Here is a 27,879-nt window from a genome sequence, read left to right as displayed (position 1 = left end):
AAATATAAAGACTTTAAATTATAGTGAGCTTAATAATGCCTTGGCTTTATTTATGAGGAACTTAATTGCTTCATATAGCAGGAAGAAATATCTTCCCTTAACATAGGCAACTGACACAGTATCAGCTGTACTTTCCTTTAAAACATTTCTGAAGCCTGTGCACACTTTTTTTTTTTTTTTTTTTAAGTTACATTATATATAGGGAGTTACATTATATATAGGGGAAAAGGTTTGAGGGTAACTGGTTAAATCACTAATAACAAGAAAAACAAGACCTCAGACTTCTGTTTCTGCAATCGGTTATGGCTTTTTAATTTGCAAACCCGTTTGTTGGCAAGCTAAAGAAACATGCTGGTGCTTTCTTGAGAGTAGAGTGCACTTAGTGCATTTCTTATCCTTCTAGGCTAGRAAAAAAAAAGTGAGAGAATCCTATCTGTACGTATGACAAAAATCCCCCAACTGCCCTTGGCTGAGCTTGCTAGTTTTCTGACGCTATTCACAAGTGTAGTATCAGTGTAAGGTGGAACAAAAGAATAGGGTTTTATAGTTCTTTATGTCCTAATTAGGGCCACATTCTCGTCTTTGATCTCACTCAGGCTTTTTGCTCCTCTTACATTTGAAGAATCCCCATTGACATAGAAAAATCCATGAATTCAAAGGGAGAATTTACTTTTAAGAAGAAAACTTGTCTTAAAGCTAATCTAACTAAACTCAAGACTCTAACCGATTTCATTATTTTTGCAATTGTGCATAGGTAAAGAGAAGAAAAAACTTACTTTTTTGTGCTTTCTATTCTGGTTTTAAAAGCAGATTTCTTAAAGTAAAATGATCTTTTGTGGTCTCCTCCTCATTCTTTTTCAGGTTTCTACCTTTATTATGATGTATAGAACGCACTGTCAGAGGATACTAGACACTGTAATAAGAGCAAACTTTGATGAGGTATGGTCAGAAACTAGAGCTATAGTTGAATGATACATAAAGCATTAATGAATCTGAGAGCTTATTTTGAACGTGATACTACAAAATAATGGTTTTGATCATTTTCATGAATAATGAGCTATGCCTGTATTGAGTACATAGTATATGACTAATACCATTAAGTCTCTCTTACAACATTACCTGAATTAGAGGTAGGAAAGAGATGGGTATATTTTTGTGTCTCCCTTCTCCAACAGGATTAAAGTAGCAATATCCCCTCCATGATGTTGGATAGTCCACTTACAACTCAAGAAGTGTGTCCACCACCACTTTGCTAAGCTTTGAGTTGGAACTGAGCTCCTTTTTGAAGGAATTCTGAATGTTCAGCACAAACTTGGGGCAGATGCTGCCGACAAAATAGTGGCCTCTGCTGCTATTGCTATGTTGACACTGGGACAAGGAGGTGGGGACCTACAGCCACCCAGGCCTCCTGGTAGACCTRTAGCTGAAGTCTCCAGTTGCTCTGTTGTATTAAAGTGCAGCTAAGAACACACACACTGCTGCTCACTCAGCAGTCAACAAGCTCCATTAGAAGTGGTGGATAAGATTTGTACCTGCTGGATATCTTATGGAATCTGTTTTTTTTGTTGTTGTTGTTTTTTTTTTTTCCCTGGCAGTGCATGCATACAGCCCCATAATTAGAGCTGAAAGGCTCCAGGCATTACTGGAATACAAGCAGTATTATATCACATGTGGGAAAGGATACTAGTCTAGGAARACAGGTCTGACTATAGAGACACTGTGGGCCTGATTTGACTATGACACCCAGCTCCTGGTAAAAGTCAAAGAAAACGAGACTTTTGACTCTGCCTTCTGAAGAGTGGCAGGGAATTCCCTGCTTTTTTCTCTCTAGCTGATTTAAAGCTGAGGTTCTTATAAGTCATTGAACTCAGACTAGCTGCTTCCATAAATTTGCCACAGAATTTGCCTGTTTTTAAAGGGTAATTTCACCTCTTTYTACATTTTCTGTTGTGCCTCCTAGAGTTACTCTCAGCCCTGTTTAAATGGGGACCCAAAAGATTATTAATGTGATTAAACTTGATATCCAGCTTAGGGAAAGTCAACACCCTTTGACCTCTGCAGCTTGCTCCAGGCCAATTGATTCACTGAAGGAATATATTCTGGAATTTTTGATGGAAAACATTTTTAGGAGCAGGACATTGAATTTGGTTGGAGGATCGAGAGTGGGCAGGGTCTGAGTGGCTACAATATATAAATGGCAAATAACCTTTCGTACACAATCTATACCGGAACAAGTAAGTGCAGTAGAGAATATCACTTTTGAATCCTGGTGTTCTGACCTTTGTAGAATTGACTGCATCATTCGTTGAAAACCACCTTTATTTCATAAATGAAAATTTTCACGGGTATGTTTTACTGTGTCTGATAATTCCTTCACCTTTTCTTTTTTATCTTTGTCCACTCTTGCTCCTCTTTCCTTTCTAGTAGAAGAGAGAAAGAAGAAACTTTGCAGATTTTCCTTAGTCAGCAAAAGAGCAGTTTTTAAGAACTCCAGAAAGTCGTGTTTCTTTCAAAAAACGATGACATAAAATAGTATATTGACCATGTGCACCTTGTGCTGTTCACYTCTTCCTCCCCACCACTGGCCCCCCGGGCGAATTTCTTTGTACACAGGCCCAGAGAGCAAGGAGGGAGAAAAAGACGGGTTTGCTGTGTGGAAGCCAAAGAGTTACGCTCACTGGCCAGTGGCGGGAGGTGAAAATACCGTGGTACCCACAGGGCGCTCTGCCGTAGTAAAGGAAAGATGCCCCCTAAAAGCTCAGACTGCCTCCTTGCCCTTCGGGGCCTTCTCCCACGGTGCGCCAGGTGACAGTATCGGCCTTGCTAGGGGTGCGCCTTGCCRGGGCTGGGCACCGCTAGTCCAGCTGCAGGGCTGACACAAATGCGACGTAAGCAAGGTTGTTTAAAGAAAATGGTATTTGCGGCCTTTGGTTGTTTTCATCTAAATATCCCTGCTGCTTCCTGTGATTGCAGGTTCAAAGTTTTCTTCTGCACTTTTGGCAAGGGATGCCTCCTCATATGCTGCCTGTATTGGGTTCCTCAACTGTAGTGAACATAGTGGGAGTTTGTGATTCAATACTGTACAAAGCGATTTCTGGAGTTTTGATGCCGACAGTACTACAGGCGTTACCTGACAGGTCAGTATGACTAGCTACGCCGACCACTTCTAGCTCAGCTGTCTTTRTTGTACGCATATGCTTCACGGATGGCACCAGTTCTCAGAAAGCTGCTTGCTGCCACCCGTTTCCTGAGTTTAAATCATAGTCTGTTCAAAGGAGCTGGAGAGCTGATGTACTTCTGAAGAAACGTTTGGATTTTGATAGGACTTGTGAAAAATTCGACTTTTTTTGTGTGATAAAAGATATTACTTCCTCTTTCGTTTTTTAACATTAAACAGATGGTCATGTCCCAACTTTCAGGGAATGTCAAAAATCTGCAGGCTGCAGAATGCCAGTCCTCTCTCTTTTGAATATTTCAGACACTTTTCTACTAGTTTCAGATACTTTTTGGCATAGTACCATTACAGCATTCTGAACTACAGTGACAAAGAGGAGTTCTCCTGGCTGCTCTCTATGTAAATACTCSGATACTTACTTGGGAACTGCAATCAAAGAGTTTGTCTCTGTTTACACTCTTGGATCCCAATTGTTACTCTGCTTGCCAGGAGTAAAAAACATGAAAATTATACTTGTGAAGCCTCAGACAATTTGGATTATTTTAAACTATACTACGATGAACTTATTGTAGGATCACTTAATTCATGTTAGACAGTGTTTGCCCTTAGATACTCCTTTGTTTTAAAGCTAAATTATCTTTGCCAATCCACATAGTAGGTCTCAGCTGTTCTCTTCCTACCTGGATCTCATTTGACTTCAAGGAGTCTTGTTTATGCAGGTAAAGCAGGGCAGGGATCAACAGTTCACAGCAAAAAGTGTTATCACGGAGGACATTCAACCTTTTCCCCTCTTTGGGGAAACTATCAGGAAACTATCTTTTTCTAAATATATCTGTTCACATTTAGAATTATTTGACTGATGCTTTGCTCAGCCAAATAATTTAAGAGTATTGCTGTTTGAGTTTATTGATAGTGCTGTGCATTTGGCCCCCAAGATTTTAAAGAATCTCTAATTACAGCAAATGTTTTCAGGATGTTGCTCTGCTCTCATAAACTGGTAAGCACCATGCACACTGTATGACTGCTGAAGTACAAGCAATGAATTTTTTCCACAGGAAACATGTTATAAGCACGGGCTTTCCTTGATAACACATGTACATTTTTACAGGCTTCGCCCCTCACCCCGCAAAATCTATTTCATTGGAAGGATTAAACAGAACAGCAGTCCTTTTCTCAAGCTGCTTAGTTCTTTCATAGCAAATAAGGAGAGACTTGAGTGTGAATATAGACTTTTGTAATGCATATAAAGGGCCAGATTGTGGCTATTAAGCCATAGCCTGCACTGGAGGGGGTGAAGAAGGGTCTCACTGCGATGGAAGCTCCTGCAGGAAATCTTGCTGACTCAGCCAGCATCCTCGGAGGGACTTCCTGGGAACAAACGTTGGCTGGCCCGAAAAGCCACTTTTTGATGGGTGCAGCAGTTCTCATCCATCCCCTGTGTGGTTAGGGACCAGTGTGGATAAGATTTTTTGAAGTCTGTTCTCAGTGCAGTTTGTGTTAGGAGTACAAACAGGAAAAGCTTCCTGGGGGAAAGAGGAGAAGTTTCTTGCGTCTCTTCTCTCCCTCCCTTGGGTATCCACAGTAGTGCTAGAGGCAGTGCAGTTCAGCCTGGCATGCTCCCCTCCAGCACGCGCTGCAATCCTTCTCGAAAATTGCCATTTTTTTGCCAAGYGGTCCCAAGAAGAGGGGCAGAATGAACTGCCTGCTTAGTTTAGCATGGGAGCAGGAAATGCGGGGGCCATCCAAGAAAAGGTAGTAGTGTGGAAGARGGAAACCTCAAGTGGCTGGTGAAGTCCCATGCAGGGCTAAGCAGCCAGATCCTGCTCCACTCCCCCCTCCACTGACCTGCGTGGGCTTGGCTTGAAAATTCCTCCCCATCACCACCACCCACTCACCGGCTCCAGGCAGCAGCRCAGTTGGTTATTGCTTTGCTTGCAAGGCCCTGTCTATGTCTGTAGAAATGTGGGCACAGCTGAGCTGAAATCCAAATTTTGATCTCTCCTCTTCCTTAAAGAGGTGTGATTTTATGTTATCGTTTTTGAATAGAATGGACGTGATTTTATTTCAAGCTAAAAACACTAGTTATAGCTACTGATGCGGTGCAGTACAGAGACTTATTCTGTGTGAGCTTTCGAACACGTTGTTTTCTTAAGGTTCTCCTGCAAACATTTTCAGAAGTTTTGCTTCATACCTGCAGACCCAAATAGGTCAGCAACCATGCAAAACGGTGAGTTGCAAATGCTGACTTACCCACAGGCTTTACATGTTCACAGGTGCAAATATTCATCCTGTAAAGCACCAGGTAAACATGTTCTCACCTAGTGATTTCTCTTTTCAGTTTGACTCAGGTGATCCGAAAGTTTGCAAAGCAACTGGATGAGTGGCTGAAGGTAGCCCTCCACGACCTGCCGGAAAACCTACGAAATATCAAATTTGAACGTATGTATTGTGTGATCTCTTTCCTATTAATCTAAGGAGAAGGGAGTGTTCATTGATTACAAATTAATTGGAAGTGAGTCTAGCATTCTTTTAAGAATTAAAAACCAGCAGCATTATAAATCTTGCATTCACTTGCAATCTCCACTTGCTCACGAGAACCAATTTCATTTAGTGAAAGGAGGCACCACTCCAAAGTGAGAAGAATTGCTTTTCCTTTCTTGTGGATTCTGATAAGAAATTAATTTTGTTGATAGTAAGCAAACATTAGGGATGATATTAGGCCAAGGAAATTATTAAACAAACCTTTAGGCTAGCACARTTTGAATACAGCTTGAGGCCCTGGCTCGAAAAAGTGCCAGAGTTAAAAACGAAGGAGATCAAATTACCCTGTCACCACAGGAAAGGGCACTAGTCCTTTTCAGATGTGCTTTGTAGATGCCTGCAGTGCACATCACCTATTGATAAAGCCTGCTTTATTTCACGGCTCTCAATTCTTTGCCTTTCATGAGCACTAAATTCCACACCACAAAGTTAAAAGAAAAAAAAAAAACTAATTTAGGAGAAGGATTAACTGTTTTGATCAGCATGGAAAATTAGGAGTATATTTTACTGAGAACACTCAGGATGTAAATTGGAATAACTAATTTCATTTTTTTTGTTATTTACTAGTTTATTTGAAAAGTTATAGAAAGTCAGACCTGAAAATATGTTTTATTACATCTTTGTCCATTCAAAAATATCAAGAATCTGTGACAGTAAAATCTTTTCTGTTCATATAAGGAGAGAGAGGGAGGGAGGGGGGGAGAAAGAAAGAGACGCTATACTGTCTAGTCATTCTTAAAATAYACTCTTTCACTGTACCCTTTAACAGTACAGGGGGAACACCTACTTCGTGGCTGTATGTAAGGCCTCTTTGGGCAGATCTGCAAGTCTTTGGTGATTTTAGTGTGAGGGTAAACTCGAGTGCCTCCCAGCTCCGTATACCTGAGTCTAAAAGCCTGTATCCCCCTGGAAGAGCTAAAATGGGAACAGAGGACTGGCAACCAGCKCGTGGGCTAGTGACTCTGGCACCTCTCACTCCATAGCATGGTACTGCAGCACAGAGTCTGCAAASAGATTTTAGCTCTTCCTAGTCTAGTCAGAAGACTCCACCAAAACCTGTTTCCATTAAGACTTAGGAAACTTTTCGACTTTCCATACCTAAGGGATTTATCATTATCTTATGCCCTTYTGTTCTTGCACCAACATTTTTCTTTCACTTAAATAGTTCTTTAGTGCCTTTGTGTATCAAGATAAAATTTTCTGTGCTAAACAAGCCAAGCTCTTCCATTGTCTTCTACATTTCTCCTGTCGTCTTGTTATTTATAGAGTCTGTAAATCATCACTTATAATATGCGTTTGAAATACTAATTGAACATTCAGATTTAAGATTTTAGGTCTAGGTCTAAGTTAAGCTAAAACTGGGCTATTCATATGAATTGTATGTAGGCAYAATTGTATATGACCAGGATATAGGATATTTGATGCGCTTTTTGATTCTGGTTTTAATACAGTATTTTGAGAAATATTTTCTTTATTTAGTGTAGTATATGAATATGTAACTCTTCTTTCCTGCAGTGTCCAGAAGATTCTCACAAATTCTCCGGCGACAGACATCACTAAATCATCTCTGCCAGGTAAATATTTCAGTTACCCACGTTTATTGAATATCATTTTTCACTGACTTTTCAAAGAATTCGACATATTGGCAGGCTGGAATTTACCCAGAGAGAAAGAGATTAAGTTAGCAGTTTGTCTTCAATATTCATTCTGACCATCTTCACAAAAATAAAAAAATAATTAGCAAAATGCCTTGCTAGATATCTGTCACTCCCTGATAATTAAATTTTATGRGGAATTTTTTTGAAACTAATTTAGGATTTGATCCAGAGCGATGGTTCATTTTGTTGAAATAAACAAGAGATGTTCCTGATTTCAGTGGGGTTTGGATCAGGACTGTTGCAAAGCAACAACTTTCAACATGCCTGATAAAATAATACAGGACTAATTGTATGTTATCAATCAAATGAAAATCAGTAAAAAAAACTAAAGGTTTGAACTGCAGGGATATTAAACAGAAATATGCAACCACAGCAAGTGAATATCAAAACTACTCTGAAGTGTTCATTTTTCACCAATTAGTTTAGATCACAAATACATATGAAAAATTCGTAAGACCRTATTTTATACAGTGTAAAAAGGAGATGCTCCACTGGTTTCAATGTGGTTTCACCCATGTATCTGATCAGATGATTTGTTTTCCCCATCATACTGAAAACTCCACTTTGGAAAAATATATCCAATACCCCAGGTTAACACTGAGGGTGGAAAAGCCCACAGAAAGAGGCTTTGGGAAAAAAAAATACTCCTGCACAGTCTCCTTTGTAGGTTTATCCCTCCATTATTATTTTAKTGGGGGAGGCAGAGATGCCAGTGCTACCTGGTGGATCACCACCAAACTGTGGATGTCTGTAGGTATTCAGAGGACATCAGGATCATTCATACAGACGCCACAGTCTTCTGCATCAGGCCTGGGATCCAACTGTTTACTGAGCTGAAGGACTCTTCAAATGTGTCATTTCCTTTGGGAAGGTGATAACCTTAGCGTGGGTTATCACCTCTACTTAACTTACAGGGAGCTGGTGTGTGTTACAGGGCCATGACCTTGCCCCACTTCCTTTCTTCTTAGACCATCCTCCCCTTACTGGCAACAGGTCCTTGTCTCAACTAGCCAAGAGGCAGATTCTGCGGCAGAGGCAAATGAACTTGAGCCTTTTCATGTGCCTGGGAGAAGAATGATAGTTCGAGAGAGGGGAGATTGCAAGCATATGAGGGGTTTATTTGTTTTTTTTTTTTTGTTTGTTTGTTTTTTTTTTTTTTTGCTATTTTTGGTTTTGGACTGAAGCTGGCCAAGAAAGCCAAACAGAAGTGTTGTATTCTGAGAAGTCTAGCAACAGAACAACTAGATTAAGGGTGCCATCTGGGTTTGTGATGAGTGGAAACCAAAGATTTGCAGCTCAGTAACATGTGCAAAATGACTTGCAGGCCGCTGTAACTTTCATAAAAGATCAGGATGGTGGRTGGGGGTCCATAAGGAGAATCAACTTAGTGAGCCTAGCTAAGGAAGCGTAAAAGGGGATAAAGCCTATTTTTTAATCTAATAAACCATGAACTAATGAACAGATTGGATTGCATTACAGGCATCAAGAACAGTGATCCACAGTGCAGACATCACATTCCAAATGCTGGAGGACTGGAGGAACGTGGATCTGAATAGCATTACCAAACAAACCCTCTATACTATGGAGGACTCACGGGAGGAACATAGAAAGCTCATCATACAATGTAAGAGCAGAACTCTCAAATAAAGCCTAGTGAACTTGGCTTTTGGTTGCAAACAAAGCTCAGTGGAAGTAACACTGCTCAGTTTTGCATTTACTGCTTTGCAATGAAGAAATCCAACTGTTAAGAGAAATTGTAACAGTGGAGGCTTAAGATAAATACTGATATTTATCAAAATGTAAGGCAAAGCCTTGTCAAGTTCTTATGCTTTAAGTGTGTGCTCTTCCATTAAAGAGTTTCGTTCTATTATCTGGAACAGCTGAGAACTTGCACCAAGCAAGATTCAGGGGGGAATTTTTCCATGGGCTTAGGCAGATAAAATCTACACCTTAACCATTGAATCTGATACACTCCTGACTACCCTGCTGCAGAATTGCAGGAATTGTCTTTTGAATGACTTTGACAACAAAGTGGTCATGTATTTGAGTCCCTTGTAAACTTATTTGTAAAAAGCTTTATTTTACAAAGTACTTTCATAGACAAGATAATTTCTTGTGGTGAAGTTTTCACCCTGAGCTTTTATGAGTAAATACAAGTTCTATATTGAGCAAGCTTATTCGCTAATTTAGATTCTGCTTAGTATATTGAAAGGCATGAATTGAAAAGTGACTTTGGAGATGTTGGCAAGTTGGTTCTAGAGTGAAAGACTTTCTCTTTTAAATATAAAATGTAACTTGTCTTGTTCAGTGAGTGATAGGTGTAACCCTAAACACACTGAGCTTGTCCCTCTGAGGCGCCAGGGATGATCAGCTTCGTCTTTGGCATCATTCATAACCTCTGTCCCCTGTGAATGCACCTTTTGTATTACCATTTCTCTCCTGAGACAGATCTTTCTTATCCAAGACCAACCTTTACGGGGAGCAGCCAGGGCAACCACTTGTGGGAGCCCTGCAGGGACAGGATGGCTCATGGGATAATTCATTTGGTGTGTGGCTGGGAAGAGGAGGGGTAACACCTTCACATGTACGCTGGCACCACAAGGTTGACAGTGGCTCTTCTCCCCCATGCTTTTTGCCTCTCCGTGTAGTAGAAGGCTTCTTCTCAGTTAAAGGGATGGCCTTATTTCCTCTCTTGGCTCCATTTGCAAGTGCACCTTTGTACTCTTGCCTCTCCTTCTCATCCCTTCAGGCACTTCCCGACATGGTGGTCTCCCATGAGAGAGACATGGTGCTCTCCCTCTCTCTCTGAGCAGAAGGAACTTTGATATGGCAGCAGGGGAGGTAGAATATGATGAGACTAGAGCCCAGAAGCTTCTGGAGTTGGTTTTGTCTTCAGTATCTACCCAGCATCCTCCCACTGGCCAAAAAGCAACCAGTTCCTAAAGCTGTGATCTCCAGTTGCAGTCACAGTTTTGGCTCACATTTAGAAAAAACGTAATGTTCAGGAAAACTTTTTATTTATGTGCAAGTTTTTAAATACCAACTTAAGTGTCATCAAATCAGATGGCATTTTCCCAAATGCAAATAGCTTGAAGTGTGTGTTTTTCCATGTGGTAGGCTCATATTTTCCAGCTGGGAGAGAGAGAGAAGCACCCAGAAATGCTGACCTAATAACCTAATATGAATGTTCAACATGAAGTGGGTTCCACTGAGATGTGCAGATATTGATAGGGATTATTCTGGATTTTGGATCTTTTTTTTTAATTTTCATCTTTGAGGTATATTCTGCTTGGCCAAGGATTTTTTTGAAGGTCAAACTCCACATGACTCATGTGATGTGGAAGTAAGGCCTGGTTTAACATTCTCAGTATTGGTAACTAAGAATATACAATTTCCAGCTAGAATAACTGAAAAAAAATAGATTCCCTATAGGCAAGATCAGAGAGAAAGAAAAAAAATCACAGGGTAGCAGAGCAACTCTTTCCTATTTTGATGTGGTGGCTGTATCTGGCATGTTTTTTTCTTTATTCCCCCTTTCTCAAGTCCTGTTGAGGTATTTATAACAGTTACTTAGGGCTAAACAGCTATTCTGCTCAAATGGAGGATTGCACACAATAGAGTTGTTCCAGCAAATCAGGCAACTGATCTGTTTTTCCGCTCCTGCTCCCCTCTTTGCACAGCATGTGAATTACTCCATCTGTTGTATCAGACAGTTTATGTCCAGCCAAATATTCAAGCAAGGAGACAATGTTTCGGATATCTTTTAGATCCTATCCTAAGTAAAGTGAGGTTGCCCATTCAGTAAAACAACAACCAAAAAAGGTAAGTGAGGAGCAAAACACCACTATTTTCCTTCTTCCCTGAGTAATGTTTCTGACCATCCCACCTTTGCAAGCATAAGATAAACAAAGTTACGCTCAGGTGCAAAGAAAATGCATTCCTGCCCAGCTTGCTGATTCATCCTGGGATGCTATTGCCCAACGCAGAGCCCAAGCAGCTTGTCCTTTGCGTTATTCTTGGGTACTCTCTGTGGCTCACTTCTCTAGCTATTACCTCTCTATACTTTGCCTCCTCTACCACCCCCACTTTCTACTTTCTATGATGGGAAATTCCTCCTCCTGTAATTTATAATTAAGCATCAGTGGAAATGCACAGCACACTGAGATCATCCTGTGACACAGCAGGTAGAAAGTATCTTTCGTCTTGATTTACTGGGCCATTTATGTTAGCTGAGTTGAAGAACAATTTCTCAAGACGTCAAAGCACATGATTCTTTGTCTTCCAGTTGCTGATTCTCATAAATAAACTAGAGACTTGCAGTTTTAAGAGCTGCAGTTGAATGACTTCATTCTTTTTACTTTCGGCATTAAAATATGTATCTGTGTACTTCAGAGAGGTTAAAAAGTAATCAGGTTGCCTTTTGAAACTCTTCTTGATAAATTCATTATAGCATTTGTGCATTTGTAGCAATTTATTTTACAGAAGGAGAAGTTTACGGGACACCTTTAGGTGTATTTGTGGTTTGAGAACCACAAATAGATGATTTACTGCAGTTAAATTATGTTTTTTCAACCAAAGCACTATACAGACAAGAGCCTTATCAACAGTGCTCATCCACTTGGCGCTTAAAGGATTCTTTATGCRTTTCTAAATCGATTTCATGCACGACCTTTCTTCATCACCAAGGTCAAGGCCTGGCTTCGCACTCTTCGTACAGAACACCATAACTGTTTTGCTTCCCAACGTCATGGACAGTTGAGGCTTAAACTAAAAGATGAATTTTAAACAATAGGTYCTGATTTTGCTCCTACTAAAATGCCGCTTCCAGTGGCTCCACTGCCTTCTGTAGAAGCAAAGTAACTGGGTCAGCACCAACGAAGACGCGTTCATTATAGCTAAGCAATCTGTTATGATATAGCAGATCTGTGAGAAGTTTTTGATGGCTTTTTGTGACTTGTTTCTCCCTTGGTCTAAATGAACTCCAAGTGCTGAGGTGTGGTATTTCTCTTTGTTTGCCAGTGTATCAGGAGTTTGATCACCTTCTGGAGGAGCAGTCTCCTATTGAGTCGTACATCGAGTGGCTGGACTCCATGGTGGACAGATGTGTTGTGAAGGTTGGTAAACAGGAGTTAGGACCTGAGTCACCGATGCGCAGTACAAGCTCTATTCAGGTCATAGTTTTTAGTAGAAATGGAAAAACAAAACAAAACAAAACAAAAACCAACAACCCCAGCCAGGCATTGGTAGTGGGCAAAAGTAAAACAGCCRTGGGCGAAATCTCACAAGTTTTCATGCCCTGTATGAGGACAGTTTATGGGGTTGATTCATTCTGTGCTTGTCTATTCCATCCCAAAAGATGACATTCAAGAATGGGACAGACCTAAGGTTTCCAACCAAGTGAATAGCTCAAGGGTATGGAGAGACAGTTAATTCAAAGTCATCCTAACCATGTAGTGCAAATGGAGATGATAACCTAGTCTGTCCTTTCGAGATTTTAAAGAAGAGGATAAGTAGGCCAGCTAATTCATTTACATATGTTCAAGTGTAAAGATGAATCATCTACTTTACCAGACAGACAAGGATATAGTTATGTTGATTTTCAAAATGATTTGGGATACCAAGGACTTACATTCTATTTTAATTTCACTGGATTTGGAAACTTACTGAGAAATCATTAAAAAATACTTTCAAAATTATTCAGGCATCACCATAATGTTATGCAGGGTATCTAATAACGTGATCAACTATTTTAACTTCTATCACTAACTCTCCTTTATGTTAGGATGTTCTATTAGAAAATTTCAACTCATTATTCTAGATCTCATTTTTAGAGCTAATAAGTAAAATATACACATATGTAAACATGCTGCATCTCTCTCTGCTGCAAAAGATCCATGGAAAAAATAGCAGACTTTTCCCTTGATTACTTGAAATATTTTGATTCTTTTGAGGAACTTTTCTTTTAGTTAGTGGAATGCAGTTTGAAATTCTGACCATAATTGTTACTCTTTCAGGAAGAACTTGGCATGGATTTTATTAGCTGATTGGGTAAATCTAATTTTTTAACTCAAATATGTCTATGGAAAATAAGGTTTGAGGAGCTAATGCCTTCCTTCCTGGGAAGTACTTTTACTAGTAAAATGGTTATGTGAAGTCACAAAAACAGAAATGTGAAGGAACAATTATTTTCAGTAGTAAACCTTAACTGGAACATTAATATATGTTTTCAGTGTAGATCAAGCATTGTTGATTCCTTGTCTAGGAATCATCATGAAATAAAATTAGGTTAAGATGAAGATTAGAGCAATTTTTTGGCAGTCTAATAAATCTTTTCATCACTTATGAAGGAAATTCTGTCTTGATATTAAATAATACTCAAGAGTTTCCTCTTTCTGAAGGTTGTATATAGTGCTAAGGTAGCTTTCTGTGTATGTTTTTCTGAATTTTTAGTGTTTATTTTAATGTAGTTAATGATAAGTAGTTTTCCAGTAAAAAAAAAAAGGATAAATAATAAATATGTGTATCATTCAACTATACCAGGCAGTGGAAATAAAAGTTCCTCCATGTCAGATATATCTGTTTTCTTGCAGGTAGCTGCCAAGAGACAAGGCTCTTTGAAGAAAGTAGCTCAGCAGTTCCTCTTGATGTGGTCCTGTTTCGGCACTCGAGTGATCCGGGACATGACTTTGCACAGTGCACCCAGCTTTGGTAYTTTCATTTTGTTGAAATAATTGCATAGCACTGTTGAAAAATTCTGTATCCTGGCTTGTAATGTACAGTTTAAGTGAAAACATACCTGTTTTCATATGTCCAAAATTCTATTAAAAATTTAGTTTGAGGCTACTGACATTTGCAAGTAACGCTCAGATGGATGTCTTTCTTCCAGATCTAGTTGGAAGAGCTGAAAACATGACTATTCCCTTCAGTTTGTTGTCAGCTAGTAGCTGGAGTAATCAGTCACAGGTCAGCTGGGGGAGTCGGTGACGGGAGCATTCCCTAACACGCTTCAGTGCAAAGTCAGCCAGGTTACCCAAACCGTGGAGACCACATGTTACACTGAGGCAGGTGACTTTGCACTAAAGTGGATGAAAAGCTCTCCAGTAGGCTGTTTTGCTGGCTCTGCTTTTAAGGAATTTAGCATTTTAAACCAATCTTTGCAAACTGAGTGTGTTTCTATACCCTTRTTAGTATACTAATAATACTGATTCTATACCCTATCAGAATTCAGTCAGAGTGGACAGACAGACATTTATTTTTTTTTTAATGAAAATGCATGCTGCTTTTCTACATGGTTTCAAAAGGGGCTTTGCCTTGAATCCTGGGATGCAAACAGTTCATTTGGAGGGCTAGGTTAAAATCAGTTAAAAGCGGAGATGATCAAAAAGGGATTATTGCCTCATGAGTGTGAGCACTCACAGTCACTTGGGACCAGGTTTCTCATGAGGGATGTTTTTTATGAATGTKCATTTGGCAGGATATGCTATTAGAGGATTAATAACAAATGAAATTATGAAGCACTGCACTGAACAACTGCAGTGTTTTCTGCCATCGGAGCTTTGATGTGCTTTATGCTATTAGTATTCAGATACCATGAGAGATAGGCACTCACAATACAATCTTTATTTATATTTTGGTCTGGAGCTGCTTTTCTTGGCTTTCCCATTCTTAAGAGTTTTCCAAGCAAATGTTAGTGAACCGCCAGTAAACATCAGGATAGTGAACATCGCCAAGACGATCACAGTTTCCATCTGCTAGATTGTTTTCAGCATCAATATCCTGGTCACATCTATTTCCCATCCCCTCTAGGACTCATTTTCTCCTTGAGTCACTGTAACTTTTCTTATTTTGTAAGCATAAGAATAGCTGATACTGCTTAACAAAATGTACCTCCCCACATTCAAAAACGTCTTTGAGTGAGTGCTGAACAAATGCTGAATTTTGTGTTCCAACACGTTGGGTTGCTATACTGCTCTCTGCAGACATAACCGCAACGTGGAAAATACACTAGCAGCCAACAAATGAAAAACTATCCTGCGTTAGTATAGTGTTGAGGTTATACTGTTAAAGTCATGAAATGCGAACATTAAAGGGTCCCTGAGGATATATTTTTGCTACTGAGATGCACATTACAGTATTATTTTTTTCCCTGCTAGGATATATAGGTAACCTAATCAAACAGTCTCTATTTCAAAGCACTGGACATCAAAATATTTTTACTCAATCAGAGATTCCCAAATTAGTCATTAGACTACAAGCTGTCTGGAAGGTCTGTGTAATTATCCTCAGCTGTGATTTTATATATTAATTAAAACATTTATGAACTTTCTAGATAGGCAAATGTGAATGTTGAGAATTATTCATTGGTTCAAGAGTTTGGGACGTAATACAGTATAACATATCAGATCTGCGAAATAACTCGCACGTTTTCTTTGTTATAAACTTGACTTTCAGATTTCTCATTTTTGAGAACTTCAGCTGCTCAGTTTGTAGTTGTTTGCCTTTTTTTGTGTTCGTACAAATGTTTGTGGGTACACATGCAAGATTCTCCTTCTTATATAGATATACACCTCTGAACATGAATTTGATAGGTTTATATGCAGCCATACTAGGAACAAATGCACTGGTCATAGTTGATGTGTTTTTCATAGGTATTTGGTATTATAATTAGGACTGGGCCAGTAACTGCTTTTCAATTTGGTAGCCAAAGCAAGAAAAAAAATGTTGTTGTGGGCCAGCCTGAAACTGAGATAGTTTGTAATTTTAATCCATTCAAAAATCTTTGTTTAATTCTAAGAAGTAAAACCAAAGAGCATGCTTTTGCATCTTTGCCATGTTTTGGCGCTTAGGCCATTAGTTACCTGCTTTAGCAGAATCTTGAATCAGTGTTAATCATTACCTAAGCAAGATTTCTAACCAAAGACCTAGCGGATTTGGTTAGAGGATTTTCTTGTCTTGTCCCGTGGGATTTTTTTCTTGTCTCTTCTGTTGAAGCGGTTTCTCTTTGTACAAAACACCTAGTGCGTGGAGCTGCAGTGGTGTGCAGCCTGCTAGCTGGAGTTCACCCCGGGGAGGTGACAGTATTGAGTCTGCCCCTATTCTACCAGTTATTTATAGCGAGTGGGGTTTCTCCTGCTCCAGGTACAAGTCCGCTGGAGACAACGGGAGTTCTGAGCCTTCCGGCCTTCAAAGGTGACAGCGGTATCAAAACTATATCCTCATCCTAGGAGAATGATGCCTGGACTGTCCCTATCTTATTTCTCCAAAATTAGCCAAAAGATAATTTAGCAACGAAGCCAAACCTATAATCTCTTTTATTAATGCTGTAATACTTCCACTGCAAGGCCATTTGACACATTGTTCCTGAAGCAGAGCTGAGCAAGTTCCAAAAGAGCAGCCGCTGAACGTAGTCAGAGCAGAGCGAGGCGTTACAAGCTGCTCTGCACTTACTTAATTTAACAGCTCCTTGTAGCTTTTTACAATAACATATGCTTTGTAGTGAGTTCTATAGAGAGAAAAAAGACACTGATTTACTATTTTAAATATTGGCATCTATGTATTTTTGTTCTTACCTTAGATAAAAAGTTCTGCTTTTTTACTACATTTGGGAACTGGTTCAGTAGACTGTTTTTTTACTGTTTTTTTCCACTTCAAGGAATAAATAGAACCAGATGCTGACAGTGTTATTTGGAAAAAAAAAAAAGTGAAAACCTGTGTTAAATGCTGGGATGCTTACTATATGCAGGACAGTATAATTTTATCTTTGAAATATGTGCTAGACAAATTTGATTACAGCAAGTTGCAATACCTGGCAGTGGACTGGCTAGCACAGAGATTTGACTCTGCAAAGCTTTTCAACATGGTGACGTGGGCAGGTTGAAATAATCCATAGCGGAAAAACCCCTCCTCTCTCTCTCTCCCCCTCTCCCTTTTTCTCTTTCCCTGTCTGCCTCCCTCCTTCCTGCCTATGCATATCAAAGGCACAGTTGGTGGCAATGTTTGGGTAGTGCATCCAGTGTACAAAAGTAGCTAATTAGTAAGAGAAGCTCCATGAATTTCTCCAGATCTCGAAATCTCACTGTTCTTTTGCTCCTGACATGTAATTGCAGTATCTACCTGTTAATAGCTTCTAACTGTACCTTAGCTGGGTAATCACTGCCATTTCATTTTACTCCTTCTGAAAATTAGAGCCAAATGGCTATTTATTATTGCAACTACAATCTCTTGAATGACTTCTTACCTCTTCTTAAAGAAGTATCAGGTTTACCAGCCATAGCTGGATCCTTTTCAGTTCTTAAAGATATACTTGAAAGAACCAAACATAGTTTCATGTGAAAAACAGTAGCTTGCAAACACAGAATAAACTGTTGTACATCGTGCTGAATAGCTATTCAATGGGTAGCTGATATGCATGCGCTGATACTGGTTTCACTCTATAGCTTACATTTCATTTGACTCATTTAAGAATGTAAAAATATTGCATTCATTCAGCACCAACAACTTGTTTGTCTAGTGTCTTTCACACAAATTCTGGGCTCAAAAACTCTATACAGAGTTGGAAAATACACAGTGGGAGAAATAATAGGAGAGGAAGAGAGAAATTCAATAGAGTGACAAAAGGCACTGGAGTGTTTTTAAATGATGCATTCAATATTGCCAATTCCACGGCTTCAAAATAAAGCATCAGACACCCCCCTTCAAAATAGACATTTTTTTAAAATAGCAAATCTAAGGTTCTTGTCATTTGCCTGCTAGCATTTTAGTGTTTAGCATTCACTAACATTTCTGTGAAACTACAATCAACTTTCTTTTAATTCCTTTTTAAAATGAAAGCTGAGCAAGGAGTTTCATGGGAAACACCAGATACCCTGAACCCTGTGACAGATTCAATAAGCCAGATATTTAGGCTTGATTTTCTTGCTTTAGACATACGTATCAGCAGTAATTGCACTAAAATCCACAGAGACCTTCCACTGAAAAATGTGGAAATCCTCAGTCAGTAACAAGGTGATCAGCCAGGTCTGCTGTCTTCATAGTGCTGCTAAATGTAATTGGATTTTATTCAACAAGATGTTTAGCTCAGAAAATTTCTAAAACAAAGTTTTCTGCAAAATTGAAGTGTGGATCTCCACCACTTGTCCTTGCATGGCTAGGGATACATTTTGATTCCCATTTTGATTTGCACAGGATAACATCATAAAACACAAATGAAGAAGTGAACACTTCAGGTTCACCAACAGCCCAAGATTTCCTCCTCGTAGCAAAAGTGTTGCAATCATGTGTGTCCTTCTTCTGTGCTGTCTTGCTAAAGACCATGAAGGCAGGTGTTCTCCAGCCAATGTGTGTGCTCAGCTCTTAGCAGTGACGACAGAAGCCAGTGGGAAATATAAAGACCGTGCAAGTCACAAAGGAAGAAGAGTGTGCTCTGAGTTGCGCTGAAAGCTGAATGGCTAGCTAGGATTATATAAGGATATAGGGGCCTTTCACACGACTTCTGCCCTTCAGCAGGATAAGCAGAGAGGCTGGAGTACTTAGACTTAGCTGTGGTAAAAGCTAGTATCCCAATATAAATGCAACCTCTAACTTTCCCGTGGAAAAAGCAATCATTATCAAATTTGATTGAATTTGAAACTTGTTGCATCTTTTTCCTAGAGAAGTATTTTCCTCAAAAATGTAGTAATGAAATTTCAAAAGAAGCACATCTGGATGAAGCCCCCTCCAAGAGTAGCTGGTTTCTGCTCCATTCGCAGGCAATGATCTTCCTGTGATTTAAGCCAGCTGCTGGGCTGGCTATTATTTATACCTGTCTGGCTGCATTGGCACAAGCCAGAGTTACCTAATGACTTACAAGAGCACCTTTTAAATTTTCCATGCAAGTCTAAATAAACTCAGGAGCTTTTCAACAAGCCATTGTGTGATTGAGCCCTGTCAGCAGCTATTGCAGGTACTCTGTGTCGTGGAGTCTGTTGCACAAACTAATGACACTCCGTCTTGAAACTAGTTGGACTTCCTCTGCAGATGCAGATTATTCCTTTCAGGAGGACGCTACACCATGACTCAGCTCTGATGAATTGCTCCTCCTGACTTTCAACTGACATGCATCTATGGCCTGTTCTTACACATCTATTTTTGCAACAATATGTGCTCCAGAGTAAATATTTCTTCACTGTTCCTGACACGTACCCTTCTTTATGGAAAGCAACTCACTTCCCTTCTACAAGAGTAAGCCAGTCAAGCATTTTTAGTCAATTAAAACAAGTTATTCATTCCCCCCATCCTCCTGCTAATATTCTCCATACCAGTTTTAGCTTGTACTAATCTTTCTCGAACACAAGTGACCAGAGTGGTATGCAATATTGCAAGTGAGGTTTCACCAGTGCCATTTCTACAGAGAAATATAACTACATCCTTTACCAATTGCATCAGAGATCCATTAACTAATTTACCCTCAACTCTGTTATTTCTGACCAAAGAAGTTCTATCTTACAACAAAATGTCTTGTTGTAAGTAAATCTCTCAGGGCAGAACTTCTTACAACACACTATTAAATTTCATTTCATTTCTATTACTCTAGTCAATAACATCATTCTGCCATTCCTCCTAATAACATTAGCAAGTTTTCCATCTGTACTTAAAACGAGGATTTGTAGCAGGTAGCTATCAATACAATCTCTTTTGGTATTAATTTTTGAAGTTATTTTTTACTCCATACCTCACTTTTTTTGTCCATGCTCTTCCATTGTAGAGCCTTAAGATGGTCACATTCCTGTCACGGTATTTAAGAAAGGGATGATATCCATGACATCTTCAGAGATAAGCACAGAAACAGGCCTGATGTTATTTCTGCTTGTATGATTCTAACCGGTAACTAGGAAAAGATAATGTCGTAGAGGTACAGCAGACCAAACTTTGTCTCAAGTCTTTCCCTTTAAGATACCCATGGCTGCTGACAAAGCCTCTGTTTGGCAACTAATGGATGTCTCCTCCAGTCTACTGCTGGAGATGCACCATCAGGACATTTGGGAGGATATTTCTACCTTCGTGTTGATTAGTCTCCTATTTCTTTATCTAGTGACACAAGTAGCTCAGAAATGTCGTACCAGGACACGTCACTAAGGTGGCTGGTTCTGGATTCTACTGCTGACAGAAACTTCTACCTAATGCTTTAGATAAAAGCAAACAATTCCACTATAGTGTAATTGTCCAAATTGTTCAATGCTAGAGCAGGAGAAGAAAACCCCACCTAGACTCAGCTTTCAGCTAGGCAGTCTCCTTACATCTTAAACATAACAGTTCTGAACCCATATTTAATCTTCATGTAGTCTGCATTTCTATATATGTAACTTATTTAATTCCACTTATATGAATCTGTGCTAAATAATAAATGAGACACCCCCTTACTCTTCAGATCACACTTAACCACACATAATGCTCTCTGTGAAACTGGAACGGTCTCTATCACCTATTAACAAAGGCTATCAGTCCTTGCTAACAGTGACATTACTGCTAGAGAGAGGCTGGAAGAAAATATCTTTGCTCTATAACAGCGTAACAAGGTCCCCTCAGCAGAACTCTGCCAATGGACTACTGCTTGAAACCCTGAAGTGCTTAAGGTTTTGACACTTTCGTTTTAAGACTCCATAACCCATCCAAGTAGATTCAAATATTTGTGGGGGAACATATTTATTATTATTCCATTTCACTTCAAGTGACTCAGGATACAAGAATGCCAGTTTTATACTGGGAGTTTTGATTAAATAATGAGACTGTCCTTAGGAAGTGGGCCACAGGGATATAACTTCAGCTTCTGAAAGCTGAACCTCACGTTCATATAGGCCGGTATAAGTCCAGGAGTAAACAGAGTCTGTTTGTCCCCAGATTTACTTTGACCTCGTCCTTGCTTATTGGCAGATGAGTTACCTCGAGTAAAAGACGTACTTCAGTGGCAATACTATAGAGGAGCCAGCGCTACTCAGTGCCTGTTTTGTTGAATACCGTAATCACTGGTTTAATGAGCATATTGAGACAGTCAATGGCTTTTTTATTTGTTCACTTTATTACCAGGGTCTTTTCACCTTATTCACTTGATGTTTGATGACTACGTATTGTACCTGCTGGAGTCACTCCATTGTCAGGAGAGAGCTAATGAGCTGATGAGGGCAATGAAAGGAGAAGGAAGCACAGGTGAGTTTGTTCTTTTATTCAGCTTTTGTCACTTTTATTCCACTGGATTCACTTTTTTTTTTTATGTAAGGCCACTTCCTTATCCTCAGCTATCCCAGAGAGGCCTACCCAGATTCGTGACATAATTCTGGGTGTTTGAAATAGCATCCCTAAGCACACACTTGGTATTTTAGAAAGAGATTTTTGTACTGAACCTTTTTCCTCTTAACCTGACTAAGCCACTGTTGCATTTTAGTGGACTTAGTGTTGATTTTTGATTCTGTTACGCTAGTTTCACATTAAATACATCCACTGATATCAATGGATTTGTACCACTCTAAATAAGAATGAGAGATGAAAGAAGTGAGCAAAGACAAAAATGAAAGCTATCGTTTCTGATACACTTATGTTCTGAGTACAAGTACAGAAACAGCTTTGCAGTCCTGCTCCATTCACTCTGCACCGACTTGCCAGAGAGCAGGAGCGAGCAGAGATTGCCTCTAGCCTCTCTGCTCAGGGATCCCCCTCTTCGTTTTAGCTGTGACTTAATTTGCCTCCCTGGAGATTTATGAGAAGAAAACATTCCAGTGATTAGAGTACTGTCTTCTGGGTATTGAAAGACCGGGATTTTAATTCCTTGTCCTGCCATAGCCTTTTGTTTTTTTGACAAACAAGTTGCTTATCCACGCACACTTTCCACATAGCTTTTGGAGCTTAGAAATATGTAGAGCGTGAGTCTCTGTAGGCAGCGAGGAGAGACACTTACCACCATCGGCTGCTGGAATCCCCTCAAGATTCCTGTTTATTTCTAATGTCTCTAGAAGGAGTAGGAGTGCCTGACTCTGAGTTGACTCTCACTTTTAGGTACCTAGTAGTACATTGGAGGTATATAAGCCTTAAGCTCTCTATGCATCAATTTCCTATGTGTAAAACAAGAAAAATAGCACTTTCCTTTAAGAAGTCTTATGAGGAGACACTGAATATTAGTATAGTTTGCATGTTATAGAAGTCCTTCTTTCAAAGATTTGCGTGATTCCTACTACACATTTACAGAAATACTCTGTGCATAACTTATACTTGCATAATTTCGTTGAGTTTCACAGCATTCCTTGAATCTGCCTTAAACTGTGTTTTTTGGTGACTTCTCTCTCGACTTGCAGCAGAAATACGAGAAGAAATCATTCTGAGTGAACCAGCTCCTCCAACTCCCTCCCCAGTGCCGTTCTCCCCAGCTAAATCTGCCACCTCAGTGGAAGTGCCCGCTGCTCCCTCGCCTGTCAGCAATCAGTCCCCAGAGTACAGTGGCTTAGCAACTACAACAGGTAGGCAGGCTAACAGCAGCTGGAGCTGGTATTCTTTCACCAAAACACGACTTCTCCTTTCAGCTACCTGAAATCAAGCCTGAGACCAAAACATGTGCTGGTTTTCAAAAGATGAGGAGTCCTCTCAAACTGAAATCTGTTTAAAGTATTTCTCACTCTATCCAGACATGGTGTGCAGGGTAACAGGAAAAGGAGCTGATGTCTGGGCTCCAAAGTCCTAACAGCAGATTCCAGACCTTGGCATAGCAGATCTCTTCAGTTATTGAGGACTTCAGAGAAGCAGGGCTATCACTTTATTTTTAAATGGTTTTWAAAATCAGTCCAATTATTCATATTTCTAGCAATGCACTGAAATAATTATTTGTAGATACAGCACTTTTGAGCATCTTGAATGACTTTAAGGTGGACTCAGTCTCCCTGGGTATTTTATGTACTTCATGGAAATGAACTGGGTGTTTTAAGGTTTACTGAGGTTTTCAAAGACCTGAGCCACTTAGTTCTCAGTGAATAAAATGGGAATTGGACATTTTTCAACATGTTTGAGACCCAAATATTTTTAAATATCTGTTCAAGTTTCTCTTGCAAATGTTTACATGTTAATAACTTTTATCTTTTAATGCTAGAGATCAGGAAACGGTTGTCTGAAGCCTATTTTCAGTTACATACTCTATTATGGCAACTCATGAGCTTGTAGTCTTATAGGCCACATAAAACTCCTGATTTGTGCAAATTTTTGCAAAAACAAATCTGTGCATAAAGATACTCAGTTTGTGGCTAGGATTATCCAAACAGTAACCACAAAAGCATGCACACTAGTAGCTTGTATTTTGGGGCAACTCTGTCCCACACCCTAATGTAGAAGTCAATCATTACCTTTTGTATATGGCAGGAGCTTCTGTCTGTATGATCAAAAAGCTGTATTTTCTGAATTCAGGGGAAAAAAAGCAGAAATGTGCATGACTTCTGAAAGGCATCCAGGCAGTGGAATTCTAGCTCCTCAGTGAAACGGGTGTGTAATCAGAATGTGGAAACTATCACTCTTGTGACATACTAGAAAAGTTACAAAACCTTCTCGAAAGAATGTCAGAAAGTGATGATTTACCACAGTGGATAATCTGGCAGTGGCCAAAGGACTAATAAATCTTTCTGACAAATGTTTTTCATGTTTTCAAAGGCGCCACAGGGAGGCACAATGCATAGCTGTGGTGGAAGGAGATTTAAGAACATTTGTTCTTACATTGAAACTCAAGGTTTTCTCACTGTTGGAGACTATGCTATATTTAGGAGGGAAATAGGATGATATTACCCCCTGAACAGTTAGACAAGAGCTATGTGATTCCTAGACATGGAAGGTGAGTGTATGACTTTGGATCAGGCAACACTGGAGGTAGTGTATATCTTTGARTCTTGAAAAGTTGATTCTGTGAATAATTTGCTCTGTAGACATTATGGTCAATGAGATTGTTGTAAGTATATAGCCAGAACTCTACCCAGAAGTAAAGGACTGAAAAGTAGCTAAGTAGCACAGACAAAAATGGAGACTTAAARGACTTCCGTTTAGGCTGGAGAGACTGTAAACATGTCTGATTATGGTAACTGTTAACCCAAAAGTTCTTCCGTATTCAAGTAATAGCYTTTTTGTCAGCTATCTGAGCTCCTACCTTCAGCATCCTTGACTCAGATACTTGACTCAAGTAACCGCGTGGCTCTTAGATATCCCTTCTGAATCCTAGCAGTAATACAAGGGAATGGWCTCACACAAACATTACAGATTTAATTCCTTTTTGTTCTCATGTTGTGTCTTATTTTATAATATTCTGTCCTATTTGCTCTCGCTCGCTTGCTCTCTTTCCACCTAAGTTTTTTGTCCTGCCATGGCCAAGGTCTGCTAGCGTGAAGTCTCAAGTTAGAAATGGATCATTTGGGGACAATGGTTGAAGAACCTGCTCCTTCAGTAGAGGCAGTAGAACTTGTCAAAGTTGTTCCCAGAGTAGAGTTTTTTAGGCAAGAAAGTAATTTCTGATTATTTTTGCTCTCTGCTTTTACCAATTTCTCATTTCAGGTTGTTTCAGAAATCTCTGTTAGGCTGAATGAGATTTTGCTTTTACCATCTGGTGCAGCCTCATTTTTGCTAACATGAAAATCATTTTTGTCTACTACTAGCTGAATTTGTCAATGCCAAGCAATGGTCTTGTTAAGAGTAAACACAAATATGTGAACTTTTCCCTGTCTTAATTTGGGCAATWAAGCATACCTCCATTTCCCACATTCATCAAGTAGATGAGCTGATCACTGTTTTAGTTAATTACTGATTACACCACGGAATGCAGGGTTCATTTGCATAAAATAATATAAAGTAACAACCATACTTCCAAGTATACAAGTATCCAAATGTCCTATAACCAAGTTATAGGTGACAGCTATATTTTAAAATAGAAGTGCTAAAGATGTGCTACAAATAATCAAACTATTCCATAAATAGATTTAGAGAATTAAAAYTTTGAAAATATTTTTTAAAAATTAAAATGGAAAAATTGAATACATCTTTCAAAGAAAATGATGCATAAAACTAAATAAAAGATGTATGTGAATAGTATTCTAGATTTATTGTATATTAGGCCTTACTTGTTCCTATTCTGAGCATCTGCTATTCTGGAGAGATATATTTAAATGCCACTATTCATTTTCTTAAACATCTTTTATGAGATAAATGTCAGACTCTGAAAATACTTTGCAAAACTTGAAACTAAACCCATTGGTTACCACTAGCTCTTAGTTCTTTAATTTAAGGCATTGTTAACTCTCTTTTCCTTATAGCATTAGCAATAAAGGTTAACTATTAACTTGCATTTTAACTTTTTTGCCTTCACTCAATGGTCAGCACAAAACCAGCAAATTAAATTGTTGCAATTACATGACACCAAGTAAAAGAGAGCTAAATCCTATATATAGTGTTCTAATTTAGAACAGCTGGCATGCCTCAGCTAACATTTTATTTGAATCTTTCTGTTAAGTCACTAGACATTTGAAAGGATAATTAGTCTCAATCCTTTCTAAATCACAAAGGCCAGATTAATCATTGTTCAAACTGCAACAATATTGTAATAAAAGTGATAACAGTATGGCTGAATATGCTTTTCCTCTCTGCACCTCCTGAAACTGTGATTACTCATTTGCTAACGGAATGTTTTTTAGATAACCTGAATGAACTCTGAATTGTAAGTAGCTCCTAATGTGTTAGCAAATTAATTATGCAGTTTACAATTTAGTTTCAAGAAATGTATATCTGAATTAAGATCAGCATTGGTCACTTAAAGACAGTATTTTTCCAAGTCTGGGACAGGTATTAAAGTTCAGGGAATCTGACATGAGAGATGCTTGCATAGAGCTACTGTCTCTCCTGATATTTGTGTTTGTGAATACAGAATGGTTGAATGGTTAAGGTTGGAAGGGACCTCTGGAGATCATCTGGAGATCATCTTACAATGACCTGTTTTTTTCTTAAAGCTCCAGCTCTTGGACTAATGTAAATGGATAAGAAGATCAGCTCTTGTTAAAGAATGAGTTTAATTCTTATAGCCACAATGGTGTAAAAATCAACAGTTTCAGCTTCAAAGGACAATTCCCCCCCCCCAAATGGAAGGTTTTGGATTTTTTCCAAATCGGATTTTTAAGCTAATTTCTTTGCTGTGTGGGGGAAAAAATTTACTCCAGCATAAAGCAAATATAAAATCCAGCATTATGAAGTAGCTTTTGATTCTTCTTTGTATTAGTGTACATGATGATACCARTGGCATGTCAACAGCAAATCAAGCTATCACGACTGTTCAAAGTGCTATATGCACTATATGCTATAGGCAGTAAGACAGTATATGTTCACAGTATATGGATGGCCCTTGGTACAATCCATAGTTCCGTGTGTGGAATTCCCGTTCACTTTTGGTTTTGCTATGCACTAGTACAACAGGGCCATCGTCGGATTGCTAGTAGCTCCCTATATGCATTGGGCCTCTTACAAGTCTCTTGGTTGATATCTTCAAAATCAAATTTATCTTTAAAAGAAAAAAGAAAGGAACGGTAATACATGAACTTCCCTATTTGATCAAGCTCTTCATGCTCAGAACACAAAGCAGAGCAAAATGCTGCTCAACCTCTATTCTTTCTGCTTATTTCAGAAACCAGCTCAGCTGGGTTCAGTCATATCTAAAAGAGACTTCCTCTCCTGGAGTTCAGTTCTGCAGCCAGTTGAGGAAATTAATTGTGTAGGCCTGGGACATAGCTGGGTTTTAAAAACATAACTATCAAAACCCACACTCTTCAAGAAACCTATCATCTCATTCCTCCTTTTCCACTTGCCACAATGTAGGCAGTGTCCTGTCTGACCTKATATATATATACACACACAGCCTCTAAATCTGTTATCTTCTTCCATCCTCCTCTTTCTCCTTTCTCTCTGTGACTAGGCACTCTGAAAATAACAGCATAATGTCCACAAAGGGAAGAGGAAAAAAGACAACTGTAGACWCCCAAGAACATGCTGGCAAGAAAAATCTTTGAACAGCATCCTATTTCTCTGTAATTGCAGAGTAAAGTGCAACATAAATTTGTTTCTAATCCAAAAACCTCCCCCCAAAAAAATTTCCTAGAGCAGCTATGTGAGGTACTTTCTTGCAGAAAAAAAAATGTTTCTTGGACAGATCTTGGTTAGCAGAATTAAGTAAAGACATTCACAACTCTTCCAGAGCAAAAGCTCTTCTCTGTATTTGTCTCTCAGTGTTGTCTGGACAAGCACACAGCATGTCATACGCTATACATTTTTTTAAAATTAAACAGGGGTGTCTGCCATTTAGACTTGAATGCCAGAAGTGGCCAAGTCCAAGGAGCCTGACCTCCTACAGGGAACACATGAAACAACTTGCTGTCATGGACTGATTCATTTTCCTCAGGTTGAGATAAGATCCCCACTATTTTTCAAAAAAGAAAAAAAAGGGTGGGGAGCTGGGACAAAGAAAGCACTATAACC

The 27,879-nt window shown here is 39.1% G+C and overlaps 1 protein-coding gene across 1 annotated transcript in view; it reads left to right on the top strand.

Moving 5' to 3' along the window:
* The window catches only part of RFX4 (regulatory factor X4), a 76,495-nt gene that overhangs the window by 30,405 nt on the left and 18,211 nt on the right, over positions 1-27,879 (top strand). The window contains exons 7-15 of the mRNA XM_085321664.1: positions 862-939; positions 2,974-3,137; positions 5,514-5,614; positions 7,232-7,290; positions 8,854-8,998; positions 12,394-12,488; positions 13,965-14,082; positions 21,436-21,555; positions 22,695-22,856. Of these exons, the coding sequence (XP_085177790.1) occupies positions 862-939; positions 2,974-3,137; positions 5,514-5,614; positions 7,232-7,290; positions 8,854-8,998; positions 12,394-12,488; positions 13,965-14,082; positions 21,436-21,555; positions 22,695-22,856 (1,042 nt within the window). The remainder of the gene's footprint in view (positions 1-861; positions 940-2,973; positions 3,138-5,513; positions 5,615-7,231; positions 7,291-8,853; positions 8,999-12,393; positions 12,489-13,964; positions 14,083-21,435; positions 21,556-22,694; positions 22,857-27,879) is intronic.

This window comes from Rhea americana, unplaced genomic scaffold (assembly GCF_003343005.1).
Source record: "Rhea americana isolate MKP2758 unplaced genomic scaffold, rheAme1 scaffold_70, whole genome shotgun sequence".
In the NCBI taxonomy this organism is placed as follows: domain Eukaryota; kingdom Metazoa; phylum Chordata; class Aves; order Rheiformes; family Rheidae; genus Rhea; species Rhea americana.
The sequence above is the reverse complement of the archived record's forward strand: the minus strand, read 5'-3'. Positions and strand labels throughout refer to the sequence as shown.